A 21,217-nucleotide genomic window follows, 5' to 3' on the forward strand; every position below is an offset into this window, starting at 1 on the left:
ACATATAGATCTAAATTAAAAAGTCTAAAAATAAGCGATTTTTAATTATATACTTTTAATATTTTGATTCTCTCAATAACTTAATACTTATATCGAAATATCATAATTTAAAGATATTTATAAGAAATTCAATTAAATATATATATATATATATAGAAATTCGTATCTTAAATATTTATAATTGAGATAATATCGAATTTTGAAATAAGTGACTTTTAGTAGATTTTGGTGTAATATACACTAGCTAAAGTGAGGTCGGCATTCATTTAAAACAACACCGAGTATACGGTAGTGCATTGGCACTAGCGGCTGCTAGAACTGATAATTCAATATCTACGAAGTGATGGAAACTTGTGGGTACATTACTCGAGTACTGTACTATTACTACCTACTTTCTGATCGATTTCAAGCATTCCTCGTTGCACACAGTTATTTCGTATGAGAACAAACATCAGATTTCGCTTTATTCATTACCACTATATCCTTACAACTTCACGATAACCCAGTTCAGCTTCCACTTCAATCTCGACGAGAAATTCGTCCCCAATTACCCCTGATACCACCAATGTATTTGACGGTCTAATTCCCACGCACTTGAAAGCCCAGCCATGTGCAAGACTGACCGCTTCGACGTCCTCCTCCTTTTGTAAGAATATGCTGGTTCGCACAACATCGGACAAGTCTCCCCCCAGAGCTTTTATGGCACGCGCAACGATATCTAGGATTGCCACGGTCTGGCTACGCGCGCTTTTTCCACCTAGCGCTGGAATGCTTGAGACTGGAGAATTTGCTGTGGTCCCTGATACGCGAATGGTGTTGCCTGTTCTGACCGCTCGACAATAACTCTGTGAAAAGGATATTAGTGACCTTTCTAATACATCCGGGGTGGGAACATACTGCAATGGGCTCCCAGTGGCTGCCTGAAGAATATTCGACGCGAGCTCCACCAGCGATAGCTTTGGAGATCTTCAAATCATGATCTGTCTCTTCAAGGTGATCGCTAAGATCACCTTTGGCTGTGAGAAATGGTGGTCGTCGATATTCATCACCGCAGTCTCCTGGTATATCCAAAAGGCCCTCCTGTGCTTTTGCTATCAAAGCCCTGTCTTCTGCATCTAATGCAAAACTAAAAGCCTCAAGATTGCTCACTGTATACTTGTCTGAAGTACTTGATAGCCTAGATCCGACAATCACAGCACTTACAGCAGGTAGGTCCAAAACGTGTCGTGTTGCAACGGCAGAAATACCAACTCCGTGTTTTTTGGCAACCGTGGAAAGTGCTTGAAGCACAACTTGATATGATGACCATCCTCCAGCCTCATTAATAAATCGCAGATATTTTCTCAGACTCCAGTTCAATTCTGTTTCATCCTTTGGTTCTTCAACCCCAAGCCACTTTTCACTAAGATACCCCCCGAGAAGTGTTCCATATGCCAAGATACCAACATCATATTCAGTACACACTGATGCAAGTCGACCGCGAACATGACGTCGATCAATAACGGAGCACGATACCTGATTGGTTGCAATTTTGAATCCCGTATTGATCAAAAGTTCGAGATGTGCCGCATCTGTGTTTGTCATTCCAATCATTCCAATTTTTCCTTGTTTTTGTAAAGTTCGCAAGTGCTCAAGATTTCGAATGTAACTATCATCCGTATAGTCCCACGCATGATCTAATCTGAATTAGTTTTCTTCAAGGAAATTCTTTGACTTTCTTACATTGCATCAATTCAATTTTTTCTTGCTTCATCCTCTCCAATGCAAGATCCACAGCCTTTTCCGCATTTTCGAAGCTGGTAACTCCGTTTTCTGGTGGACACCATTTTGTGAAAGCTATCATTTTCTTCGTCGATGTCAAATTGTGCTGACCCATAACCAGTTCTATCTGGGTCAGTAACCCAAGACTCTTGGAGACAAGGACAACTCACCTGCGTCGCCATAATGATCAGCCATGTCAAAACAGTCCAATCCTGCTTCAATTCTTATTTAGCAATTAGTGATTAAGTAAAATTTAGTTATGACTTTGCGATTCTCACAATGGTTCCATCGCTTTGGCCGCTGCTTCCACATCTACATTTTGATCATGTCCTCCAGCTAGCTGCCATAATCCCGATACCATGCGGGGTATATCAAGAGAACCACCAATCAGGGTCCGCTCAGGTTTAAATGATTTGTTATTCGCCATGATCTTGAAGTATCTCTGCAGAGTATGAATGTGGTAATTGAAAATTTATGCAAGAATTTGGGGATTAGATTGATATATATGAATGTATGTCCAGTACGCCTTTGCGGAGACATACCTGTTTCCTCGGTAACCATACGATTATCATCAAATATGCAATGCAATTCAGATCAAAAGATCCCCTTACCCCTTATCGGATATCCCGCAGATCTAAGAAGTCTAACCGCGACTATTATATCTCCGTATCCGTTTCCGCATCCGTCTCCTTAGAACGCCGAGATAAGATTTTATCTTATTGTCTTCCCCAATTGAGAACTATTCAATCGAATTGAATGGGTGTAGCTGTGAGGAACCAATTGATAGTTATCTATGCAAAGTTCATGATAAGAAGTGGCGCTAAAGTTCGTGGAGTCCCTGCAAAAATGGGGTCTGCGGGTGAACTCCACCCTTGATTGTGTGCGATACCGCCAATACGATATTTCCATTTGATACGTATATAATGAGGGGTAAAAATAGAGGTAAGGAGCTTACATTTGTTGTTGAGTAACATTCTTATTTGTTTTTTGATTTCTTGATAAAATATGGTTACCAGCACCGGAAAACTCACCGGTAAGGATGAAATCACCAATTTAGATATCCAAACTGCGGGAGATGTCGATTCGTTGAAACATGGTGAAGTCGCCGTGGGTAATTGGGGGTCCGAGACGAAAAGAGAATTCAAATCAAGACATCTTAGTATGCTTGCTGTGGGAGGAACTATAGGGTATGTCTCTCAATTCTTTCGATTCTTTCCTGGTATTTGGATACTAGATGACATCTGAATGTTGCCATAATCTGCATTGAAAACTTTGTCTCATCATGGTCATCTTTTCTTGTTTTTAGTTGATATCACCACCGATTTAGACGCAAATTTTGAGTCCCTAATAGGCACTGGACTTACAATTGCAATTGCCCGTTTAAATTCCACTGGATTTCTGACGCGTGGTTACACGTTCATTTTAATTTCATGACATTAGATTCACCAGAATCATCACGTATCCTTATGTATACCTAGCTAATAAACTGTCTCAAGTACTGGACTTTTTCTCATCTCTGGAGCTACCATATCAACGGCTGGACCTGTTGGAGCTGTGATTTCGTTTATTATATCTGGTATATTTGTGTATTTGGTTGTGGCTACAGTAAGTTGCGACATTAGTCATCCTTTTTTCCGGCGAAGCTCGAGTTAAAGCCATAGAATCTAATGATCAATCACGAAATAGATTGGTGAAATCGCGACCATATTTCCAGTTTCTGGATCATTCGCAGCGTTCGGCAACAGATTCTTTGACCCGGCTCTTGGCTTTGCCCAAGGATGGTCTTATTGGTTTCTTTGGGTTCTTACTTTACCGGCAGAACTATCTTCAGCAGGCATTATCATAAGCTATTGGCTACCAGATATTGGGACTTGGGTATGGGCTTTGGTATTTCTTATTGCGATCGTTGGTAGGTTATCTTTTAGAAAAATGGTGTCTTATTTACGTGTCTAACCTTTCAGTCATTAATCTCTTTGGAGTTCGATGGTTTGGAGAAGCAGAGTTCTTCTTTAGTTTTTTGAAAGTCCTCGTTGTAATCATCTTTATCATTGTCGGCTTGGTCCTCAACGGCGGTGGAATACCAGGCCATAAAGCTAAAGGTTTCGATTACTGGAAGTCCTCGACAGAAGGAGCACCTTTTGCTGCAGGATGGCCCGGTGTTTTGTCTGCTTTGTGTACGGCTTTCTTGAGTTATGGAGGTACAGAGCTAGTTGGTTTGACTGCTGGTGAAGCCAAAAACCCACGTAGAGATGTCCCAAGAGCTATCAAGGGAACGATTGGGCGGATTTTGCTCTGCTACGTTGGATCTATCTTTGTTATTGTGGGTTTCAATTATTTTAAAACTCCCAATCGCAGTTGTATATTTGCTAACGATAATAGAGTATCAACATCAAGTCTACTGACCCCTCACTCCTCACTACATCCGCTACAGAAATTGCAGCTTCTCCTTTTACACTTGTTTTCAAAGATGCAGGTATTGCTGCCGCTGCTAGTATCATGAATGCTGCTATTCTTATCGCTGTGGTCAGTGCCGGTAATACCAGCGTCTATGCTAGCTCTCGCATACTTTTTGCACTCGCAAAGAATGGACAAGCCCCGAAAATTTTCGCTACCACATGGAAAGGTAATGGAGTTCCGTTACCAGCTATGTGCGTCAGCGTATTGATAGGCTTCGTCGCATTCTTTGGTGCAATCTTTGGACAGGGAGTTGTATTCACCTGGCTTTACAATTTGTACGTATCTCATCTTTGGCATTTTCGCCTTTATTATCCAAGTTCTCGCTACTCTTACTCTGAAGACGATTCTTTTCTGCTCAAAACATTTGCTGATAATATTCTAGGATCGCAATTTGTAATCTACTAATCTACATGTCGCAATGTCTCGTGCACATTCGCTTTCGTCTCGGCTGGGTCCGTCAAGGAAATAGCTTGTCTGATCTTCCGTTCAAAGCGGGAATCTTTCCATATACATCGATATTTGCTTTTCTCATGGGTTGTCTGATTGTCGCCGGAGAAGGTTATGTAGCTGCAACTACGAGACCATTTGCTTGGGCTAATATTGTCGCTACTTATATCGGGATTCCTGTATTTTTCATCTTGTATGGAATTTGGAAAGTGATCAAGAAGGTAGGTTTCCCCCCCTACTTTCCTTGTTCTTGGGGGTCCGGGGTGTCTTGCTTGAAATCTCTCGTAGGTTTGATCTCCATAACAACTAATCATGTTTCTAGACAAAATTAGTCCCATACTCAGACATGGATTTTGAGACGGGAAGATCTCAGCCCCCGACTGATGAGGAGATTGCAGCTCTTAATGAGTTGGAGAGAACAGATGTAAAGACTTGGAAGGAGTTGGATGCTCGGGGACGAGCTTTGAAGGTTGGTAGGGCTGTTCATAGGGTTGTTTTTTGATAGGTAGATGGGGTGAAAAGGGGATGATTTCAGATCAGTGCTTGATCGTTGTTTAGCGGAACTAATGAGTTAGATATGTGGTTGAATTGGGTATTGTTGATGGGGAGTTTTCGAAGAAGCTTCACTAGTCTGGCACCTTGATAAGTGTAAAAATGAATGAGTCTGATAACCTTATTCACAATTTAAAAAAAAGTATATGTACATGCTAGAAGCTAGGTACTGAAAGCCAGGCATATACAGATGAACGGGAGAAAGTTCTCCCCAATCCGACAGAAAGCCGACTCCCTCACTCCTCACAATATTCTATAATATGTACATCTTCCACCTCGCCCTAATTTTGAACAACAGAATAATATATACACGTCTCATCTTATCTCATCTCGCACACCCATTAGAGCGAGAAAATTCCACTCATCGCCTTAACAAAGTTCTCCGCAACCAACTTCTGAATAGCTTGACCCGGATGATAACTATCATACCACAAGCACGAAGTCCCATCCGCATTCATACATGTCACATCTGGCGAACCATAGGTTGCTGGATCATCCAACACGGTATAGAAAGATTCGGTAGTGTTGAAAACCGTGCCGGTGACGCCACTATTCGCAGCCTCGAAGGTCGCCAAACGAGTTACGAGATCGGCGTTGTAGGTGCTTATGTTGCCGCGTACGTAATCCATATTTTGAGCGGTTTGCTTGGCGAAAACAGGGGCTTGGTCGAAGGGGGGAATGGTGAATAGTGTAAAGTATCTGACACCCGCATCGTATAGGATTTGAAGCTGTGCGAAATACACGTCGAGGATGTTGTCGAATGGAGTGACAAATCCATCCCAGTATGAGTTTCCGACATCGTTGATGCCCATCCAGACGATCGCCATGGTGTTGTCTTCGGTCCAGGGCGCGCTGGACACATTGTGTGCAGCGTAGGTTGAAAATTCGGTGACTTGGGCAATGAGATCGTGGGTGGCGCCGTTGACGAGGGTGTTGTCAGTGGTAGCGCCATATTCGGCGTAATCGTAACCGAGAACGAGGGAACTGTTTAGTTCGGTGGCGACGACGCCGAGCCAGCCGAGACCGCCGTCGGTGGTGGATCCGGGGAGGGCGACTCCGAGTGGGTTTTCCGCGGAGGGGAGAGTGGCTCCGCCGTAGAATCCGTCGGATGTGTAGGAATCACCGCTGAGTATCTGTTAGTTACATAATTTTCGGAATTGGTTCTTGGAAACTTACAAAACCATAAGATATTTGGTTCCGGAAGATGCGGATGAGCTTGCAGTCGAGGAAACTGCAGCACTGGAAGAACTGGTTGCTACAATAGCAGCTTGAGTTGAGGTAACTAGGGCGGCGGATGTAGAAACAATGGCAGTTGGGAGAGCTGCAAATGTTGTAGTAATGAGGGGTAGGCTGGAAGTAGAGGAGGAACTTGCGACTACTGCTGATGACTGGACAGAGCTTATCTGGGAAGAAACCGCTTGAGCAGCAGAACTTGCTTGAACAATAACCGAAGAGCTGGCTACTGAAGTAGATTGTTTAGCAACCGAAGTAGCGAAAGTAGTCAAGGAGCACTTTTTCTTCGTAGTGGCCGAGGATACTTGTAAAGCGGAGCTTGAAACTGCTGGAGCTAAGCTCGAGACAGCCAAAGCCGTCGTCACAGGAGCGACTGCAGTACTCGAGACCACCTCAGCTGCGCTCGTTGCCGTTGCAGCTCCTGCTACACATTGATAGTAAAATGCATTTTGGGATTGACAAACCGCCCCCGAAACACAAGATGACGATCCTGTAAATCCCGACCCTCCACATTGACCATATAACGCAACATCTGCAGCCGAAGTAGCTGAAATAAAAAGACCAGCCGCCAGCGGCAAGGATTTAGAATTGATGACAACCATCTTTATGAAAATTTACAGCGTATCGAAAAAAAGAATGTGATTTTTCGCGAACAGTACGAAAATTGGAGAATGAATGAAATATAAAGCAAAAGCAGTCCAAACTTTTCAAAAGCTTCGTCAATTCGTGATCGTCATTTCATCATATATAGGATATGGAAAAATTCCAATCCCTCCAATCCATTAATGTTCATCTCATTAAGGATCATTGTAATATCCCGAAACGCGCATTTACACTTTATTTTCAATATATTTCAGACGGTAGCTCGGCTGTTGGGGGAAGAACGGGGATATTTAGGGAATGTTTGATGGAAATTACAGGCGGCTAAACTTATTATGGAGTGCCTAGAAGAAGCCCTGGAGAGTCGAAGTGGCTGATGTGCTTCGTTGAGTGGGGTAACCGGGAGAAATCACTGATGGAAAATTTATGAAACGTGTCACCCCTTGTCGAAATTACTTCTTCGAGAGGAGAGTTGACGTATGCATGAGTGAAATGTATGTCATCTGAAGAACTGGTGCTAGTTCGTACCGGATGGTTGAATTAGATCGGAATGTCGAGAATCTTCAGAGATGGCTCACGCTACTTACTCTCACGATGTTGAATAGCTCCCATATCAAGATGGCTGAACGAGCCGGTATGCCGGTAGCATTGATATGAAGCGGGGTCTAGCTTTGAAATCAGACATACCGTAATGGAAGGGCACTCAACAAGATTTACCAAACTTCCGTCGTGAAAAAGGAGGGCTCTCGGTCCCGAACTTTCCAATTACTTTTTCCACCGTAATGGTAATCGCCAGCCTGTGATGCCATACCATCACACTCCGTATCATGGTCCAAATGAACTGATACCTGATCACAAAGCAGACAACATGGACGGAACCGCGATAAAAGGAGGAGAGAGATCACAATTAATGAGATGTTCAAATCATAAAGCGGCTTATGAATTTGCTGTTGTAGACCACCAGGACGATTCTAATGGGGATGAGGTCGCTTCAGTCAATGTAAAGCTGCTTTAATCTTCATTGGCCGAGCTAGCTCCTAGGATGGATGGTGAATTACGAGCAGCAAGGGTTTGCGCATGTGGTGATATTAGAGCGGCAGTCCACTCCTTTTGTATGAGAAAATAAGCGCTAGGCAATGTTCCAATCAAATTCAATATCTCACATAATTTGAATGTTCTACGAGTTGGTTTGGAGATTTGGTAAGTCTTCGTTGTTGGACTGCGAGGACCTGGTGGACTGCAGTCTGTGATGAATATCACATGACAGTCTGATTACTCATCATACTAATCTTAGTTCAAGCTAGCCTCGAACTAAGAGATAAGGACATCTCCTAAGGTTCTCTTTCCTCTTTATAGCTTTCTTATTCTATTTTATTTGACCTCTATCGATATGCTCTAGTATACGATCGCAACGCAGTCCAGAGCTCTGAATACTCTGGGGCCACGGACCGCTGGTGGACCCCCGCTAGTTTATGGCTACGATCCAGTACTTTCTTCCATTTTGGAAGTTACAATGTCTCATCGCAAGCACCATTCGAGTGACACACTTCATTCCTATTAATTCTAGGTACCAACTTTCCCGTGACCGAGGGAGATTTAGGGCAAGCCTTTTTGAGCATCATCAGTATTGTTCAATCAATCGCAGTCCATGGCTACAAAGTGATTTATCAGCCACTGTTATGCCTCACAGGCAGACCCCAAAGCTATAATTAATTCGGTCTACAGCTCAAGTGGTAATGCTATTGAGCTTCTCTTTCTCTTGAAGTCAATGAAGAAGTATTTCCGTTGCTCTTCGTCGTCCACACCAGCGTGTTTTTGAGAAAAAACAGCTATGCATGAGTCTCACTGTCTGTGGGAATTCAAGAATTCAAGGAGCTGAATGGAGAGATGATGATGAACCCTAAGTAGTATTCATGCAGAAGAAGAACCCGAATGAACCTACCGCGTATGTTTGTACAATTTCACCAGCTATTCAAGCACGACAGGAATGAAAATAACCTTGTGAATACTTTGAGGCCTCGCCCAAGTTGATTATGATATCAATTACTAATCACTCAAACTGATTGATAGTTATGATTCCTTCACAATATAGTTCAGACTACTGGATATCGATTGTACAAGATAAATCGGCACTTTCCAGACTTTGAACTTTGTGCATATTTCTTTGAACGATTTATATTGTTGAACCCATGCTTGCTATCTAATATACAATAACCTGGAAGTCCAGGCTGACAGATGATCCTTCGCAATCTCATTCTCGTCCCGAGTTTCTCATACCCGCAGAACTTTCGTGAGACTCCAAAAGGGGTTTTACATAAAGCTGTCTCTCCTCTACGATACGACTTAAAGCGACATTATTACCATTCCATTCTTCCGTTCCCGGATCCTCTAGAGGAGGTTCCCACTTTCTCCAAACCACAGCAGTAGACTTATACCGACCCCTTCCTTGATCGAGTTGCTCAATATCTACACTACCCAACGCATCATCTTGGACATACTGTCCATACAAAGGTCCGCTATTCTGTCCACCAGGCACATAAAATCGGTACGAAATTTCTTTTTCGAGATCCTCTGCTACTAATAGAAAGCGCTCTCCAAGTTGCTGTCCTCTTACCGGAGAACTTTTGGAGTCTGCTTTGAGAGGCTCCTCGACAAACAGAGTACGGTCGAGATAAGGCTCGTCATTCTCTGGAGTTTTGACATAGTGTAGTGCTACAATAGCCTTAGGAAAATCAGAATCTTTTGTATCTGACAAACGAAAACAATCGACTATGCGGTATTCGGATCTAACTGAAATGCCGGAGTAGGTACGAAGGACATAGATTGTAGTATCGTGTTTGGTAATCTCAACTTGGTTGCTTATATAGTAATTCTTGAAGTTTTCTAGAAGCTTTGAGGGTCGTTCGTCTTTCTGTTTGATCGAAGTTGGAAGAGTGCATACTCTTGGGCCTGAAATTTCTACGAAATAGTCTTTCCAGAGTCCAAGTTCTCTCAGGGAGAGGTTGGGTGTTGAAGCGGGGAGTTTGACTAGGGCGGATCGCTCGGGTTTTGCGGTCCTGTTTGAAGATCTTTTTGTCATTTTTGCCAAGGTGCTGGGGCTTGTCGTTGTGGTGTTGAATGTAAATTGTCAAGTGACGACTGTGTATACCGTGACTAAGAGCGAAGTCGATATAGCGAGAAGATTTCCTGATTGATGAGGCAGATAGTATCTTGACAGTAGTGGAGATCGTACCGGAATAGGTGGTGAAATGATGTTACGTAGTTCCGTTATTTGAAGGTAATGGTGTTATTTTATGAGATTCGTTCTGTTGAAAGTAAGTGTTTTGATATTTATAGCAGCTACATACAGAAACTGGGAGGTTTGACAACTTATATAGTATTTTGAAGAGTTGATGACTCCTGAAGAAGACTCATGCCATTGAATTTAATGGCCAAATTCAACAAATACACGTGAACAAATATATATGAGTGGCCTAGTCGTGCCACTTCAAAGTCACACAATTCACTTGACACACACCACGCTTTTGCTGCAAGACACGATCAAAAAACAATGACTCAAATCAACTTTATTGAGAAACCCCATGCTTAATTCAATCATTTCTAGACTACGCATAAACATCCGACTCGAACCAATCATTGGTCACAAACGGCACCTCAAGCCCACGCCTCTCCGCCATAATCGGAGCCAAGCGCCACGCATCCTCTTGTCGTTTTATCAGCGAGCGATCCGGCGAACCTCGTTTCATCTTCCAAACTCGCCCCCAGCATAAATCCCTATAATGAGGATCAAATTTCTGTCCAGATGGTCTTTAATCAAATGGTTCAGTAGTTGGTGGTGCGGAAGTCGCTATTGCTATAATCGTTCTCTTGCTGCTTTGCTTTATGTATTGACCATTGGCGTTCGGAAAGAAATCTTCGGATCCATCGCAGCGAAGTCGTTGCATGATTTGTTCGGCCAAAGCACTTTCGTTGAACACGATGATAAATTGTGAAGGGGGGATTGTGAGGGGATCTTGTATAAAGAAGGCATCTCTGCAGAGTTTCCACACAGGTTGTCCATCGTCGTCCAGTTGCCACCTCTCGAATCCCACCTCGATGATAAATTTAGGTTGGTCCTCTAGATAGTAAGGATCCACGTCAAATATGAATCGAGGTTTTACCCGTTTACCAAGATCTAGAGCTCGCGTAAAGTGTTCGTATTGAGGGAGGAAATAAATTTGAAAGCGCTCGAGGATATTGAAGTTGAGAGCCTCCTTGGCGTCAAGTGAGCTAGGTGGCTCGAGGATAGTTCCCTTGATAGATCTAGCGTGCCATAATATGTTGCGTCTCCACTCATCGATTCCTTCTTGACAATTTTTGTGACAAAATCTCCAGTAGAAGGTAAGTGTAAAGTAAAGAACAAGAGTATTGGGATCAGGAACTTCGGAAGCGACATCTGGCGCTTTGGCATGAGATCCAACGTTTGTTTGGCAATTGGTGACCTTGGAAACATCCATGGCTGGGGTTGTTATTGCTTTGGTAGAGGAATATTTGGTTGAAGGGACGGATTCGATGTTCAGGTAGTGCTGAAGATTGGAAGGATGCTCAAAGCTGTTCGTTAAACTGGGATAACGTGACGCGCTATCGTTGGGTTATGTGTTCGATGCTAACGTTCTGCTGCTTTATTGAGGTTTTTTTTTTCTGAGACGTTTTCGAGGAAGTTTGGGGTGTGGGAGAGGGAAGAATCGCCAGAATCTGTGCATAGTCAAGGCACTGTAAATTGAGGATCTCTCTGAATCGAAGTTGTATTATCAAAATGACTCTGAAATATTCGGACTTGGGGCGTGTTAATCATTCGTCATAACCCTGGGAGTCATACAGTCCAAAAAATTGCAGTGACTCTAAATTATGACTGAAATCATAAAAACAGATTGAGAGTGGTGACTGATAGCTTTATTAGTACCCAAGCTGATAAATTCTAGCACCTATGTAATGACTGTAGGACTAGGGGAGCTTCTAGTCATAGTATTCAATAATCAAGCCCCCAAACCAATGACAACATTCAAGTCACTTGATATAATGAATCGGATCAGAACAATCCACCATCTCGAATTTTTCAACTACTTTTAAACATCCAAGCCCCTATATTATTCGACTGCACCCCCGACTATAAGATACTCTACTCTGCCTCTAGTATCACTTAGTCTACCTACCCAACTCTATAAATAAATCCTCAATCCACAGAGATCTCAATTTTCCTCTGCAGCACTCCAGCAAAATCCAATCGTGACGTACATCTTCCAGGTTCACAGGTACAGCGATATCGAATTTAACCTAGCGTCTGAAGATCAAGAGAAGTATCACAGGATCCGCCATCTTCGAAGATGATTCATCTTCTGACGTGAATCCCATTTTCGAAAGCTCACAGCTTCGGTCATCGAACCCCGACGGGTGGTGTGTGTCTGTATTATGTGCTGCTCGAGAGGGGTGGTTGTTGCAGTTTTGGTATGGATTCTAGCGACGATATTGTGATTAGAATATCGTACAATCGAGAAGCGTTGATGAAAAGACAGACAAAGGCAACTGCAAGCTCGAAGACACGTTTTATTGACCAAGTGCAACAGCCACAGAGATGTGTCTGTCCAGACTTCCCGGGTCAACCTTGGAATAATATCATGCTGCAAGCTTTGCTTTGAACGTCAACACCTGAGATCACATGACCAATCAATCACCACCTCACCACCTAGAATAGCATGAAAAGTTCATTGTCAAATTGTTCGTTCAAATCAAACGAATGAATATATTGCGAATTGTTTCAAAGTGCATACCAGAAATCCTTATCTCCAAACCACAAACCCTTTTAAAAAGAGAAAACAGTAACATAACTTGAACTTCAATTTAGAACCTTGTTCCCCCTCGGCGCTGCGATAAAAAGACAACAATCGTTACAACGCATTGAGATATATCGTGCCCCCTGATCTCAATCCAATACCGTGACCACTCATCTTGTACCTCCACAGTATGCACCTACCTTCTCTTCACCCTTTCCGCCATCGCTGCTCTTCCGATCACTTCTCTTCCCCTCCACCCCTACTTCCATCCCACCCCAACCTAAACCGTAGTAATCGGTTCCTTCAACCCACTCATCCCCTTACACCCAAGCGTAGAACAACAAACGCTCTCCCCACCCGTAATCAACTCACAGCCGGACAAATGTCCATCACCATTCCATTTGCAGAGGGTTCCTCCTGTGCCCGGGTTAGGGTTACAGCAGTATGCTGTACCGGGGTAAGGACAGAATGCCTGAATGAATTGAAATGTTAGTCTGCGGCCAGGACATGATGAGAATTTGAGAGCGAAAAGCAATGAAGTGATGAAAAATCTCAAGAAAAGGAGGGAAATGAGATACACACATTTGATTTTGTGTGTCCAAGATCGCGCTTCTTCAAGTCCTTAAAACATGCAAATACGTCAGTCATAGAGAATCAAATCAAATCAATACACGAGATCAAAACCCCCCTCTTTCAATTCCCTTTCCTTTCTTTTCCATTCCTCTCCTCCCACAAAAACAGACACAACAAAAAACAAACACAAAAAAAAAGAAACCCCACCCTAACTCACCACACTATTACTAAACGGCGGGATATTATCCTCCGGGCCCGGCGTAAAAGTAGGCTTCACCCACTTCCCGACCACGGGTCCCCCTCCCGCAAAAGGAACCAGACCATCATCTCGCGGGGGTTCAATATCCACCTCTGGTTCCGGGAGCGGGATTCCCTGACGCGGAACCACCTGTCGCAAAACCTTGTTTGGGATGAAATCTTTGGCTTCGAGAGCCGAGTCGGGATTGGGGGCTGGGACGGCGATGGCGGCGCTGAGGCCGAGGAGGAGAGTGAGAGAGAGGATTGGGAGATACATTTTGGCTGGGGAGATAGGGTAGGGTTTGAGTAAATGAGCGTGGTTTTGTGGAAAAGGTATCTGAGGTTGGCGCGTGATCTTCGAGTGTAAATGACACGGCGATTTGAGTCAACAGAAAGAAAAAGAGAGGAGAGGAGATGCGGCTTCAAGGGGATAACTACCCCTATAAACACATGCACACTCAAAACACAAAACCTCGGTTCTCGCATTCCTTACGAACTTTCGTTAGTAAATGTGGTATCATAGTGTAACTGAGGAATGAGAATTCTAACGATGAGAATGTAGATCGAGGTAGACCAAGAATGTGAAATTTGCCGATTCAAAATTGTGATTTGCTATCCTATTTCGAAAACGTGTCAAAAAAAAAAAAAAAAACCAACTCCATCTCTGCAATGCCGCATGCCCGCCAATTCGACCACTTTCTCCTTACCAGTCCCAATCACAATCTAATGTTCCATTTATAAGATAGTAAAGATCAAATATTACATCCCAACCACTCTCATCAATCCATAACCAACCGAGATGACCACTAGCCATGTAAGGATACTTGCTGGTACGCCACGAGTGATGAAATGTTTCACTTGTAAATATCTTTGTCCTGTTTGTGAATCCTCCATCATAATTGCAGCTATATATGATTAGCATATCTTTTATCTATGAATTGGAAACGGGGTATACATACTCATATTAGGGAAACCACTTGTAGGCAATCCCATAGCAGCACTACACATTAATGTAGCACCCATAACCAAAAGGTTGGGATGTGGCTCATCCATACTTGCTCCGACACTATGAACTAATGGAAGAATAATGAGAGCTGCGACGGTGTGACTGATGAATGTCGCAACGACCAAGACGAGGCATGAGAATACGACAAGTACGCTATAGAGACTCAAACCCTCAACGCTCGCAGTGATTTCACCAGCAATAGTATGCAACAACCCTGACGAGTTAACGGCTTTACCTAAAGAAAGTCCTCCAGCAGCGAGAATTATAATTGTCCATAAGAAATTGTTGAAATCCTCCTTTGTCAAGATACCGGTACCAAAGAATAGTATTATTGGGATGATTGCGACAACTCCCATATCACCAAAGATTGCTTCAAGCTGATGACTCACACACCAGAGAACAATGGTGCCAAGAGTAACAAGGGTGATAAACCACTGAACTCCAGTGAATGCATCCTTAACTGGGCGAATAGGAACGATTGTGGTTCCACGACCAGGCTTGAAGGTAAGAAGTAAGAGAATCCAAATGAGGACGATGGAAATTATACCGACTGGCAAAACAATGAAGAACCAAGTCCCCCAGTCTGGTTGTGGAGACATGATTTGAAGAGCGACAATATTCTGTGGCGATGCGATTGGTGATAGCATTCCACCAATATTGGATGACAGTGCAATGCCAAGAATAACTGCTTTCGACATTTGAGATTCAGAGGGAAGGTTTCGAAGCATGGGCTAGGACTGTTAATAATAAGATTCAAAAGAAAAAAGGGGTTTCAAGCTCACCTGGATGATTGAGAAACACAAGACAGGTGCTGCAACATTACTGATCCACATACTTGCGAAAGCTGCTACGAACATGTTGGTGATAAGAACTGTTCTTGGCCTCGTTCCAGCCTTGCTTAGGACAAAAGTCGCTATCCTCTTAGCAATATCATATTTGGAAAGTGCTGCAGCTACTGTAAACCCACCAAGTAATAACATGATGACTGGAGTCCACATTGCGGAAAATATATATTTGGCCGCAGCTGGAGCTTCAAGTCGATGGTAAGGCTTTTCATCAGAGCGAACCACGCCTAGAATCACGCAGAGGAATGGAATCATGAGAGATGTAACGAAGAGAGGTATGACCTAAACACCAGTCAATAAGAGATTATAGTTAGGGTCTTGAAAGAGTTTCTTACCTCGGTAGCCCATAACAGACTGACAAATACCAGCATTGCTAAACAATTTTGTTGTTCTGGCTTCTTCATGATTGGAATAAGCAATAGTAAAATGAAGATGGTAATGATTGCAACCAATGTAAACATCGTGGAACTAAAGAGCCACCTTGGACATCTTACTCTTCCAACTGGTGTTGATAATTCCTTCATCTCAGCGATGTCGGCATCATCACCTTGCAATCGGAGTTTAGATGGATCATTATCCACGCCCAGTAAAGTCCTTCTAATACCCATATTCGCAGCTTGAGCTTTCCTCTCAATGCCAATCATTTCCCTCCAAACTGTATTTCTCTCCCAAACGACATGTTCGCGTAGATGTGATCGCAATTCCTTCTTTGCCATGTCGACGTCTCCTTGAGTTGCCACATCGGAATACATGCGCTCTACTCGTGATATGTTCTCCTCGATATGCTTAAGTGTTTCGGGGCGGAAAGGATATGCTGGAGCTACGACATCCTGAAGGTACTTCGACTTTAAATTTCTGTCCAATATTTTGTCATATTTCTTGCAAACCTTCTTGAAACCTGTCTGGTTAAGCTGAACGAAAGATTTCAGTTCACATAGTGACACATATAGACTGACTGCACGCTTTTTCAACGTAATCCCAGATGAATAGAAGGCATTGAATGCCTGCTCTGCCATATCCTCGTAGTTCATACTGTTGCGTCGAGCAGTTTTCATTAAATCCGTTGAAGAGCGCATGTCCTCGAAACCCCCTGTATTTGCGTCATGAGGAGAGCTCTTGCTTCTTTTTGGCATGGGTGGTTTGCGCAGCGCAGTGTTCTCATCGTCGTCATCATCATCACTATCTTCGACCCCCTCATCTATTGATCGACTTATTGTGCTTGAACGCCTTCTCCCTTTAGGAACAAAAGATTTAAAGATACTGTTTTGTCGTGGTCGATCGTTGCTCGATGCTCTTGACCTGCCATTGCCATTGCCATCTGTCTGGTTGCTTTCTAGAACTTCAGCCTCGAATTCCTCTTCCTCCTTCAATAGCTCTGCAACCTCGCCAAAAATTTCAAGCTCCTTCGATTCGTAAAAGGTGGATATCTTTTCCAATTCTGCATCTAGTGCTCTGCGAAAGATAGCATCCGAATCTTCGGCCGGTCTGATTAGAGGGGAATTTTCGGCGTCTTCGACGGCAGTGGAGGGTCGATGTACATTCTTCTCAAGTTGGTAGATCCTGCGGAAAAGACATCATTAGCATCATTCAGAGATCAGTTCGCGCCAGGACTTACAATTTCTTCAAATTGCTATAAGCGATGTAATGACTGCTCCAATCTGGAACAGCATTGAACTGTATACTATGTGAGAACTTCATCTCGTCTGCCTCCTCGAGTCTTTTCCTCTTTTCTGCCCTTCTTCTGTCTCTCTCACTTATGTGCGATTCCGGAGGTGGATCGTCTCGTGCGCCAGGATATTCAGCGAGCTCGAATTCTTCGTAATCCTGTAGTAAATGTTGGCGTCTATCAATTTGTGAACTCCCTCCTCTGTCCAGTCTTTTCGAAGATGTTATCTTATTGTTATCAAGTCGATGGAGCTGGTCAACTTTCGATTTAGAGGAGGGATTGAGGATCACCTGCGAAGAAGCTATCTTGAATGTTCTGGACCTTCAACATCAAGATACTGTAGGTGATTTCATATAATTGGTAACATGTTGCGGTCAGGGCAAAGCCTGAGTGTGTGTGCCCAATATAGTGGAGACCAATGATGGGATTTTCGATGTGGTCAAGTTTTGTTCACGCTTTGAACAAATTGATGCCAAGTGAAATGAAATGGTATAACATGATTTGTTGCATTGAGGATTCCAAACCTATGATTATGACAAGCATGGTTAATACAAATGTGCCTTGCTATTTTTACCGTATCTGTGTCTTACCCAACTTGGAAGTTTTATCCACTTACAATGATGAAATGAAGCATGCATGTAATCATGACATTATGATTGGTCAAAACGTCCTATCAAAATCCCACGCTGCTACTCTCCCTCGTCTCCCATCATCCATTTTTTGAATCTTTTTTACCTACTAGGTACTGTGCATGTTACATCCGGGAGATCCTCGTGTAGCCAAGATATATCCCGTTTGCTGGTTCTAAGAATCTGCATTGTATAAAGTAACCCCCACACTGCGGATGACCAAGTAATACGTTTACCTGGTGTTTCATCGATATATTGTGTTCATGGTTAAAAGAAATGGTTATTGTTTGGTCGAGTTTGACGGATCCTCGTGATTTTGTGCAGCTGAACCACCATTCAACTCTGGAACCTCTCCTCTGTGGTCCAATGTACGGTGGAAAATGAATTCCGAAGAGGTTGCGAATGGAAAGAGTACTGTGGCACAGCGGTTGATCAGGGTGGAGGATGAGAATGAGACCCCAGAACTAAAAAGGTCTACTGACACAATTCTCACAAGTTTGGTAATCCCAAAGATTGGTATTATTTGTTCACTTGTCCTGGGTGTACGGCTGGTTAATGACTCACGATATCAAGATGGATGAAAGGAAAGTAGCTGGCATGCTTGATCAGATAATGTAATTTTGAGAGCTAAGCATTGTATTTTCTAACAGATACCAACTGTCCGAAATGCATGACGGGCGTTGCAGGTAATTTTAAGAAAACTATGACTCAACAGAGTTCCAAAATTTTCATCTATCGATACAATCAATGCCTCTCCAATGATACCTTCAACATTCAACCCATCAATAATACAAACACAAATCCCATCATCAAGGCAACGGAGCTACCTCCACCATATTTCAAATCCACGGCCTCTGATTTCTTTGAAGGAAGAGGTGCAGGTACAGGAGCTGTGGCTGATGGCAAAGACGTCGTAGTTACTGGACTCGCTTCACCCCCTGTGTTATCACCACTGACATCATCATATGGATATGAGTCGGTATACTATTAGAGATCAGGACATTGGTGATTGTCTATTGAAGAAGTGCTTTGGGTTAAAATGAAATGTTGCGTTGACAACGAGTTGGGTGTTCAAGGAGATAGAGAGGTAGTGGGAGACAGAAATAAGCATCGGGTAGGGTAAAGTTATGAACAAATTACATACGTTGTATGTGCCATCGGATTTGCCCCATCCATCAACGATTTTTTTCAAGACTCCCTGACCTGAGCCACAACTTGCTTTCGTATCAGGCAAAGGCCAGACTGGATCAAACCTATCTGCTGACAGAGGACCTGGATAGGATGAATTGAAAAGCAACTTAGTGGTATTGACGGCATAGTTATCGTATCCTGCTTTGCTAGCGACAATACCAAGAACGTTTGCACCACAGTCCCAGCGGCCGAGAGAAGGGAGTCCCCAGTTAAGCTCTATGGTTGAAAGCATACTATAGTGGTTGTAGAATGTATCATCGGTAGTATTTTTGAAGGAAGAAGGAATAGCACCACCAAGAAGGATAGCAAACATCTTGTTCTCCTCATCGTTTTCGGCATTCTCATCCCAGGTGAGTACAACCAAGGTATCGTTCATAAAATAATCATTGGTAAGTAAAGGTTCAAGGAACATACGAGACCAATTCCCAGCTACAGTGTCATTAGAATCGTGGCCATTGTTTGTCATATTTGGTGTGATAAAAGACCACTGTGGTAGAGTCTTATTTGCCAAATCTGATTCAAATGAATTGAAGCTTTTGATCAAAGCAAGCCTAGTAGCGTTGCTAGTGACTGAATCGAACATCACTAGTGGATTGTGTTTGCGTACATAATCTTCTTGGAATGGGTCGGTTTTCGAGAAATTCCATCCTTCAAAGCCAGCATATGGTATATCTTCTTGATATTCGCCCCAAGAAATGCCTTTAGTGTCGAGCAAATCTACAACAGTTGATATATTGGCCGGAATTTGAATGAATTCGTCTGCATCCATGCCGAATGTGTCACCTCCGACAACTGCACAATAGTTTGGTTGAGAAGGATGTGTTACTCCCCAGTAATTAGTGAGTGTTATACCTTGTGCAGCAAGCCATTGAAAATTGGGGTCATTGGTAGCTTCTTTGAAATCCTATACCGAGGCTGTCAGTCTATGGCATATAATGAATACATCTGTCAATTATTTCTGGTAACAATGATATCTTACCATGTTCTCGAGCCATATTTGGACAAATCTGCTGAATACCTCGCCACCAACGTTAGAAACAGGAGAAATCGGTTGCTGAGTTGCTTGTGCCGCTATTATTGCAGTAAAGGCTGGCTCAATTGTGGATTGGGGGAGTGGTGATGAGACGATGGGTGGTGTAGGAACAATGGCCAAGGTTGAGCCCAGAAAGATGGCCAACAGCTTGAGTGCTGAAAGATTCATTTTATGTTTATCTGATTTGATGTGGATGTGTGTGTCAAAATTTTGAGACCCAAAAAGACAAAACAATTGTTTTTGATTGAAGTAGAAAAAAGAAAAGAAAGAAAACAGAAGAAAAGAAAGTAAGTTGACCTAGGGCCAACATTATAAGATAAGGAGGATGTTTGAAGGTTTTAAGCTTGTTGAATGAAGGAAGTCGCCTCCGCAATACTCGTGGTTTCTCAATCTGGGACACGGGTCTGACAACTGGAAAAGCATCTCGATTTGGTACTCGCAATGTAGAAGTATTGCAGATTGGTTCATTCAACTGAACTTCATTGATACCTAGTTTGATTTGTCAGTTCAAGATGAATTGCAAGCCAGGTGTCCCCGCTGTCTGCTCAGATGTCAAGAATACCAAACTTACCTTTCAATCCTGATATTTCAATTATTTGAATCTACCACTGAAGGGTTTCGCTTGATGTAAGCTGGAAATATCACGCGCCTTCCTTGAGTAGATTCGAGTTCTCTCATGACTGCCTGAATGTTGGCTGGAGTGATTTTCTCGTACCTGTCCGACATGACATTGAGAATCAACCTGAAATCTCTTAAAACTGTGTTTGGGTGATGCTCCATCAAGGAACGGTGGCACCTCTCCACCAAAGATCCGTAGCTAATTGCTCTGTATGTCCACCACTGTTCTGCCCAAGAATACTCATATCCTCCTGTGGCTTCTCTGCCAAAATAGACATCTATACGGAAGAATCGTGGTCGCCGTGGACGTGCATAATAAGGAGTCGGCATTATCAAAGTTCGCGCGAAGAAAATATAATACGAATGTGAAACGGATCTCTCCTCGATGTCGACCTTGTTCTTGGTATTTAGCAGGAAGGCAAAGTTGACAGATGGAGGAAGGCTCTCTTTGGTATCGATGATGGCTCGAAGTGTTTAAGTGATAATCAATCAACGGTATGCGAATTCTTTGTAATAATTATATCTGGAGCTCACCAAAAAGAAAACTTGCTGAATGATA

General features: G+C 43.0%; 9 protein-coding genes across 9 annotated transcripts; 1 reads left to right on the forward strand and 8 right to left on the reverse strand.

Annotated features, from left to right (window-relative positions):
• Positions 1 to 476: 476 nt before the first annotated feature.
• Positions 477 to 2,188, reverse strand: EAF02_006146 (uncharacterized protein; the record flags this gene model as incomplete). Its single annotated transcript, XM_038902194.1, has 5 exons — positions 477 to 845; positions 898 to 1,676; positions 1,723 to 1,884; positions 1,932 to 1,984; positions 2,040 to 2,188. 5 exons carry the CDS (start codon positions 2,186 to 2,188, stop codon positions 477 to 479), a joined length of 1,512 nt encoding a protein of 503 aa, XP_038758411.1.
• A 578-nt stretch (positions 2,189 to 2,766) lies between these two features.
• EAF02_006147 (uncharacterized protein) lies at positions 2,767 to 5,167 on the forward strand (the record flags this gene model as incomplete). The annotated part of the gene is made up of 7 exons (XM_038902195.1): positions 2,767 to 2,948; positions 3,258 to 3,366; positions 3,448 to 3,670; positions 3,723 to 4,081; positions 4,141 to 4,493; positions 4,601 to 4,886; positions 4,988 to 5,167. The coding sequence occupies 7 exons, from the start codon at positions 2,767 to 2,769 to the stop codon at positions 5,165 to 5,167; spliced, it is 1,692 nt and encodes a 563-aa protein (XP_038758412.1).
• Positions 5,168 to 5,558: 391 nt separating this feature from the next.
• EAF02_006148 (uncharacterized protein) lies at positions 5,559 to 7,052 on the reverse strand (the record flags this gene model as incomplete). The annotated part of the gene is made up of 2 exons (XM_038902196.1): positions 5,559 to 6,342; positions 6,394 to 7,052. 2 exons carry the CDS (start codon positions 7,050 to 7,052, stop codon positions 5,559 to 5,561), a joined length of 1,443 nt encoding a protein of 480 aa, XP_038758413.1.
• A 2,249-nt stretch (positions 7,053 to 9,301) lies between these two features.
• On the reverse strand, positions 9,302 to 10,129 carry EAF02_006149 (uncharacterized protein; the record flags this gene model as incomplete). The annotated part of the gene is made up of 1 exon (XM_038902197.1): positions 9,302 to 10,129. The coding sequence occupies one exon, from the start codon at positions 10,127 to 10,129 to the stop codon at positions 9,302 to 9,304; it is 828 nt and encodes a 275-aa protein (XP_038758414.1).
• A 730-nt stretch (positions 10,130 to 10,859) lies between these two features.
• Positions 10,860 to 11,546, reverse strand: EAF02_006150 (uncharacterized protein; the record flags this gene model as incomplete). Its single annotated transcript, XM_038902198.1, has 1 exon — positions 10,860 to 11,546. One exon carries the CDS (start codon positions 11,544 to 11,546, stop codon positions 10,860 to 10,862), a length of 687 nt encoding a protein of 228 aa, XP_038758415.1.
• Positions 11,547 to 13,140: 1,594 nt separating this feature from the next.
• EAF02_006151 (uncharacterized protein) lies at positions 13,141 to 13,947 on the reverse strand (the record flags this gene model as incomplete). Its single annotated transcript, XM_038902199.1, has 3 exons — positions 13,141 to 13,332; positions 13,443 to 13,481; positions 13,651 to 13,947. The coding sequence occupies 3 exons, from the start codon at positions 13,945 to 13,947 to the stop codon at positions 13,141 to 13,143; spliced, it is 528 nt and encodes a 175-aa protein (XP_038758416.1).
• Positions 13,948 to 14,429: 482 nt separating this feature from the next.
• EAF02_006152 (uncharacterized protein) lies at positions 14,430 to 17,219 on the reverse strand (the record flags this gene model as incomplete). Its single annotated transcript, XM_038902200.1, has 5 exons — positions 14,430 to 14,575; positions 14,630 to 15,407; positions 15,459 to 15,803; positions 15,857 to 17,081; positions 17,137 to 17,219. The coding sequence occupies 5 exons, from the start codon at positions 17,217 to 17,219 to the stop codon at positions 14,430 to 14,432; spliced, it is 2,577 nt and encodes an 858-aa protein (XP_038758417.1).
• Positions 17,220 to 18,590: 1,371 nt separating this feature from the next.
• Positions 18,591 to 20,208, reverse strand: EAF02_006153 (uncharacterized protein; the record flags this gene model as incomplete). Its single annotated transcript, XM_038902201.1, has 3 exons — positions 18,591 to 18,800; positions 18,961 to 19,911; positions 19,987 to 20,208. The coding sequence occupies 3 exons, from the start codon at positions 20,206 to 20,208 to the stop codon at positions 18,591 to 18,593; spliced, it is 1,383 nt and encodes a 460-aa protein (XP_038758418.1).
• A 420-nt stretch (positions 20,209 to 20,628) lies between these two features.
• On the reverse strand, positions 20,629 to 20,988 carry EAF02_006154 (uncharacterized protein; the record flags this gene model as incomplete). Its single annotated transcript, XM_038902202.1, has 1 exon — positions 20,629 to 20,988. One exon carries the CDS (start codon positions 20,986 to 20,988, stop codon positions 20,629 to 20,631), a length of 360 nt encoding a protein of 119 aa, XP_038758419.1.
• Between the last annotated feature and the right edge of the window lie 229 nt (positions 20,989 to 21,217).

This window comes from Botrytis sinoallii, assembly GCF_014898435.1.
Source record: "Botrytis sinoallii strain Bc 23 chromosome Unknown BSIN_009, whole genome shotgun sequence".
NCBI classification, from domain to species: Eukaryota; Fungi; Ascomycota; class Leotiomycetes; order Helotiales; family Sclerotiniaceae; genus Botrytis; species Botrytis sinoallii.